We start from the raw sequence: 6,779 nt of genomic DNA on the forward strand, positions 1-6,779 counted from the left end.
TATATATATATAGTTGATATATCATAATTGATATATCAATAAAATCTTGTTTATATATATGTATATGTATATACCTATATATATATACATATACATATATATAAACTATATTTTATTGATATATCAATTTTAATCTAATAAATTTCTGTACCACATTAGAAATAGTCTTGGAATGATTTTGTATGCGCTATAAAAATTTTATTAGACTATTTTATTAGATCAACGCGTATGAATTTTGTTTTAATCTAGCGTAATGTAGTAATTTCTATGAGAGAATCTTCCTCTGATCTATGAAGTTATATGTCATGTATATGTCAGGTATACTGAAATAACGACGCAGTATAACTTCTCGAACGTGCTGTCAGAGAGTTATTAACGACGTTATGACTATGATTATTATAGATCGCTGCCGAAACTCAGCAGCCAGGACGAAGATGGGACAAACCCCCACACCCAATACACAGGCGTCACACACTTCGAACCCATACCGCACGATCATGATTTCTGCGAAAGGGTCGTCATCAACGTGAGTGAGAATTTTAACATTTAATTGTTTCAATGTTCTGATATTGCCACCTTTACAATGCTTCCAGAATGATAAACAGTCATGCAATGACTTTTCCAATGATATATCACAGTGTTTTATCGTTTTGAGAAAATATTCCTTACATTAATATTTTTGTTTTGTGTCAGGTTAAAGAATTCTTAAGAGACATGTTAAAAACTTTTGGCTCTTTATAACTTTTGGCGCCACTGATTCTTGGAATGAAAAATGTTCGACTCCAAGTGCCAAAAAAGTTTTGTCTTTACGGAGCCTTGGCACCACGGATCTTTAATCTCGCGAATTCTTGATGCCATAAATCCTAGATTCGACGGTTCCCAAGGCAAAGGCAGTAAAATATACTACTGATCTCTCATATGTAAATATAATTCCATTTTAATATTGTTCTTTAATTTGTTTCTTTCTCATCGTTTCTGTAACAAGTTTCTTTTATCACTATGATCGGAATTATCGCGTATTTTATTTACGTAGGTAATTCCAGTCCGGTTCGGCATTCACACGCTTTCTTTTTTCTTTTTTTTTTCTTTTGACAAAGTGAGATTATCTCAAGACATGAAGTGACCTACAGACTGCGTTTTGGCGGCCATCCAAGTTCGTCTTGGAATCAGAGACGATATAGCATCAAGGTTATATTGTGCGAACGGAATTATCTGTCCTCGCGGATGACACGACTGCATTGCGCCAATTACAGCAATCGATTCAATCGATGCATTTTACTTATTTTTTTCCCTTTTTTCTTTTTGTCTTACGGTGGGCACGAAAATTCGACAGAGGTCAGAGCACGTCTTATGATGCATGGGTGAAGCGTGTGAGTGTAAGAATCGGCGTGCAATGTGCATTAATATAACATATGCTTTTCCTTGCATTCTCAATTAAAAGCAAAATATTAAGTGTTAAAATATAATTGAACATTATCTAAATCAATTTTTTTTTTTTTTCATAGTGATAAAAGTGCTTTTGATCTCTTTTTGAAAGCACGTTGTTCCTTTATAACGAATGGGCCATGCAATGATTATCTTTCCTACTCGTTGATCCTTGAGCGTAGTTTTATTGAAATGCAGGTTCGTACAGAGAGAGAGAGAAAGAGAGAGAGAGAGAGAGAGAGAGAGAGAGAGAGAGAGAGAGAGAGAGAGAGAGAGCGGAAATATTTTGTTGCTGAATTTACATTTTGCTGCCTTTACTTTTTTCTTTATGTTTTTTGTTTTCTTTCTTTGTTTCCATTTTACTAAGTTTTTATTTTTTTTCATGCGTGTATGCGGTTCTCCAAGAGCGAGTGACTTAATTGATTCGCTATTTCGAATAAATTGTCGAAAATTTTTATTCCTCATTATATGATCAATTAAAAACCAAAAAAGAAATCGACTTTGAGAACTTTCCTTTAAAATTGTCAGACTACTCAACAAAAGTTAACAATGTTAGGTAAGTGGTCCACTCGCGATCGATGTGACAATCCCTAGTAATACGTTAGTCCCTTTGTGAAATGAACAACCCCCGACAATCATCCCCGTTCCAATTAACTGCTTGAACGGTGCGCCCCGCCCAGCGTGGCGCCACCGTACCAATAATCGATTATTGCAATCGACAGGTGAGCGGGCTACGGTTTGAAACACAGCTGCGTACGCTGAACCAATTTCCGGACACGCTGCTCGGCGATCCGACACGGCGGCTCCGATACTTCGATCCACTGCGCAACGAATATTTTTTCGATCGGAACCGACCTTCCTTCGATGCCATACTCTACTACTATCAGAGCGGCGGCCGCCTACGTCGCCCGGTCAACGTCCCACTCGATGTCTTCTCCGAAGAAATCAAGTTCTACGAGCTGGGCGAGATGGCTACCAACAAGTTCAGGTACGAGCGCAGCTGTTTGGTTCTCAGCGATTTCACGTAACCCAATTATTGCAATCAAACGTTGGTGTAAACGTCCTTACGTAAGATTCCTTAATTCTATTACATAAATTCTTAAAATCCTCTTTATATCTATCTCTTTGTCTCTTGTATATAAAACATCACAGATCAGCATATAATTACAGTTTTTCTAAAGTGCATTATAGATATCCAATATCTTTTGCTTTATTATGTAGATTTTTTATCAATTTAAAGTGGATTTGTTTTTACCACGATATAGATTTGTGATCCCACATGTGGTTAGTTATTTAGATAAACGTAACTGTACTTTGTATCAAAACCTTACTTCTACAACTACAATTTTCGAAGAGAAACTGTAAATATTATGTATCATTACAAATACAGATACGGGCATAGTCATAGAAAATTTAAAAGAAAAAACTGATATTATTGATTGGTGGTATTAATGGAGCAATGACTAAACAGGGAGGACGAAGGCTTCATTAAGGAGGAAGAGAAGCCGCTGCCGTCGCACGAGTTCCAGAGGAAAATCTGGCTCTTGTTCGAATATCCGGAAAGCTCGCAGGGTGCCCGGGTGGTCGCTATAATCTCCGTGTTCGTGATCCTCCTGTCGATCGTGATTTTTTGCCTGGAGACGCTACCTGAGTTCAAGCACTATAAAGTCTTCAATACGACGACGAATGGCACGAAAATCGAGGAGGACGAAGTGCCGGACATCACGGACCCGTTCTTCCTAATAGAGACTATCTGTATCATCTGGTTCACGTTCGAGTTAATAGTGCGCTTCCTCGCCTGCCCAAATAAATTTAACTTCTTCCGTGACGTAATGAACATCATCGACATCATCGCAATCATTCCATATTTCATCACCCTCGCCACAGTAGTGGCTGAGGAGGAGGACACGCTGAATTTACCCAAGGCGCCGGTAAGCCCGCAGGACAAAAGTACGAACCAGGCGATGTCCTTGGCGATACTCAGGGTGATCAGGCTGGTCCGAGTGTTCCGGATATTTAAATTATCCAGGCACAGTAAAGGCCTCCAGATCCTCGGGCGAACCCTCAAGGCCTCCATGAGGGAACTCGGGTTGCTCATCTTTTTCCTTTTTATCGGTGAGTTTGATAACGTTTTTTGAATGATTAGAATAAGATAATAGTAATAGATTTATTATTAATTTTATGTGAATTAAGCTTACAAAAGATACAAGATACTCTTATTTATTATTAATGGTATTTTCTGAATTCAATATTTACAGATATATTAAAGCAATATACACGACTCTTCATTATTTGCATTAATTATATTATAACTCGTTAAAAATATGTCAATTGAAAAATTTTATTGCATATATGCATGGAATATAATTCTGATATTATTTAAATTGCGTTGCTTTTTTATAAAACTTGTAATTAATTTAAAGAGATTAATTAAACTAAGTAAGAAAATCTAGGAAGAAACAGAAAGAGAAAGAAAGAGGGGAAGAGGGAAAGGGATAAGAAACAAAAAGAAAAAGAGAAAATATTGAAAAAAGTTGTTAAGTACGAAACTACATTTTGTGAAAATTGGAAAATGATCAAGTTTTTGTTATTTCGGCTTTGATTTTTAGCAATTGTTGCTGCATAGATACCCATTGCTGTCGAAAGGAACAAGTAAACAGGATTTTTTAATATCGTTCGTTTATCGAATCACAATCTTTTAAAAGTAAAAATCTTCGTAACATTCTTATGATGCTGTAACTACGATTATTATAATTATTTTTCAGTTAGGTTATTATTATTATTATTATTATTTTTCTTTTATTAATTTCTTTATAAGTGACTGATTAAAACTCGATGAACTCTAACTACTTTCGGCCCAATTTTAGCTAAATTTTACTTAATAATTATTAAGATAATGCTATTTTATAGTCATGACTACAGATATAATTATTACTTGCTGATAATTATAATCTATTAAAATATTAATATATTTTAAAAACAAAATTCTACTGTACAAATTTATTTTGTCATAACGTTATTAACGCTATTAATAGTTATTAACGATATTAATATCCTTAAAGAAAAAAAAAAATTTACACATCTAATCAGTTGTTTTATATGGAAAAGTTCGTATTGTATTAAATATGCCATAATTACCATTTACCAATACATAATAAGTCAGCAGTAAAATTATACGAGACCTTTAGAAATGTTTTCTTTGCCATTGGAAGATGAACCGCAGATTCTTCAAGAAAATTTGATTCATTTTCAGCTGAAAGTCAAATCAATTTGGAAATTGACTGAAAAAGAAACAATTGAGCCTAGTTCTAGAATGTGGACATTCTAAGTCCAAGTGTTCCAGGTATGATCACGAAATCATCTAGATTGGATGATTCTAGTAACTGAGCCATGTGCTCACAACGTGTACGATGTGGACAGTCCAGATGCGATCAGCCGATTACCTGGATCACAAATAATTCCGTTTAATCCTCGGATAAATGTATATCACACGGACAATTCCAGATGCGATCAGGAAGATGAACGGATCGGACGATCTCAGTAGTCGGATCCTCGCGTCCGCGAGACCGATGTATACGACGTGTGTGGACGATGACGTATACCGTCCTGACCCGTGCCTTCCTCTTGTGTGCGTTGCAGGTGTGGTGCTGTTCTCGTCGGCAGTCTACTTCGCGGAGGCCGGCACGCAGGACAGCTTCTTCAAATCGATACCGGACGCGTTCTGGTGGGCGGTGGTCACAATGACGACCGTGGGCTACGGCGACATGAGGTACAGAGCCACCGGGGGCGTTAAACCCACTGAACCGGTGTTTTCTTCCTTGCATTGCAGGTGTGGTGCTATTCTCGTCGGCGGTATACTTCGCGGAGGCCGGCTCCGAGAATTCGTTCTTCAAGTCCATTCCGGACGCGTTCTGGTGGGCCGTTGTCACGATGACGACCGTGGGCTATGGTGACATGACGTATGATGTACTCACATTCATTTAAGATTTTAGTTAATGCCCGCAAAACAGTGATGACCGTTTTAGGTCATTGAGAGAGGACGAAAGAGAAAGAAAGAGGGTGAGGGAGAGAGAGGGAGAGAGAGAGAGTGAGTGAGTGAGAGAGAGAGTGAGAGAGAGAGAGAGAGAAGGAGGGGGAAGACAGGGGAGAAAGGGAGGAAAGGAGAAAGGGGGAGAGGGAGAGGGAAGAGAGAAGCGAAAGACTATAATTATAAAAAAAGAGAACGAGAAAAAAAAATTTTTTTAAAGAGAGAGAAGGGAAAGAGAGACAAAGAGGGAAAGAAATAGAGTGGGAGGGTAAGAGAGAGGATAAAGAGAAACAAAGAAAGAATAAAGAAAAAGAGAAACAAGAGGAAAAAAAGGAAGAAAGAGCGAGAAAGAAGAAAGAAGGAAAAAGAAAAAGGGAAGTGAGAAAAAGAGGGAAGGGAGAGGGAAGGGGAGAGAAAGAGCGAGAGAGCGAGAGAGAGAGAGCGAAAGCGAGAGAGAGAGAGAGAGAGAGAGAGAAAGAGAGAACGAGAGAGAGAGAGAGAGAACACATGCAGTTTCTTGTACTTTTTTGGTCATTTAACATTTTTTTTTTAGATTGCACCAACAATCCAAATAAATTGTTTATATATGTATATTATACTTTATATTAAAGTATGTTTTATATAATAAAAATAAAAGATAATTTGTGTAAGAATTGCAAACTTTAAATAAATTTATCGATCTAAATAAATTTACAATAATTGGCACAAACGTATATAAATATTATGCAATAAGTATTGTATTTTATAACATTATTAAAATTATAATCGAAATTGTTAGCGCAATCACTTTTTTCCTTTTTATCTTTATTTTTCCTTCTGGTCGGCACGCGTTGCTCGAAGCACGCTTTAATTATTCTACGTTGGCCATGTAGGGTTTTTATTTGTTTTAAGCTAATAATAATAAATATATTTAACGTAATCAAAATTTTAATAAGAGTGTTTTTATGTTATGGGAAAATAATTTTATATGAAAATTTTAATTAATCTAACTGAGTACTTACGTAAATATACGCAAAATTTAAATTCGTTTTGATTGGAAATTTATTTAGTTTGATAATTATATGTGTACGACGTATGATTAAACTGTTTATATGAAATTTCAAGATAGTAATTAAGGGATTACGCCAGCTTTGAGTTTTAGAATGATATCTAAAAGTTGGGATTTTTTTTGTGGATAAATAGATAACTTTATTTAAAATCTGTTTAGAGAACATTATTGTACATATATAAGAAACTAAAAAAAATATTTTTTTATTTTTCTTATGTCCAAAATGGCGGCGCACTGACCTACATTTGCAGAATCCCTTTTTTTCTATCGGTGTACAGG

At 36.1% G+C, this 6,779-nt stretch overlaps 1 protein-coding gene across 13 annotated transcripts in view; it reads left to right on the forward strand.

Annotated features, from left to right (window-relative positions):
* Positions 1-6,779, forward strand: part of LOC105455245 (potassium voltage-gated channel protein Shaker) — a 67,929-nt gene that overhangs the window by 53,244 nt on the left and 7,906 nt on the right. For 12 of the 13 annotated variants that reach the window (XM_011698426.1, XM_011698431.1, XM_011698432.1 and 9 more), the window contains 4 exons: positions 403-526; positions 2,148-2,413; positions 2,897-3,540; positions 5,255-5,384. In XM_011698426.1, the coding sequence (XP_011696728.1) occupies positions 403-526; positions 2,148-2,413; positions 2,897-3,540; positions 5,255-5,384 (1,164 nt within the window). Of the gene's footprint in view, positions 1-402; positions 527-2,147; positions 2,414-2,896; positions 3,541-5,064; positions 5,195-5,254; positions 5,385-6,779 lie in introns of all 13 variants that reach the window. The other variant, XM_011698427.1, reaches the window with a different exon arrangement.

Source organism: Wasmannia auropunctata, unplaced genomic scaffold (assembly GCF_000956235.1).
Source record: "Wasmannia auropunctata unplaced genomic scaffold, wasmannia.A_1.0 LD335903.1, whole genome shotgun sequence".
Classification (NCBI taxonomy): domain Eukaryota; kingdom Metazoa; phylum Arthropoda; class Insecta; order Hymenoptera; family Formicidae; genus Wasmannia; species Wasmannia auropunctata.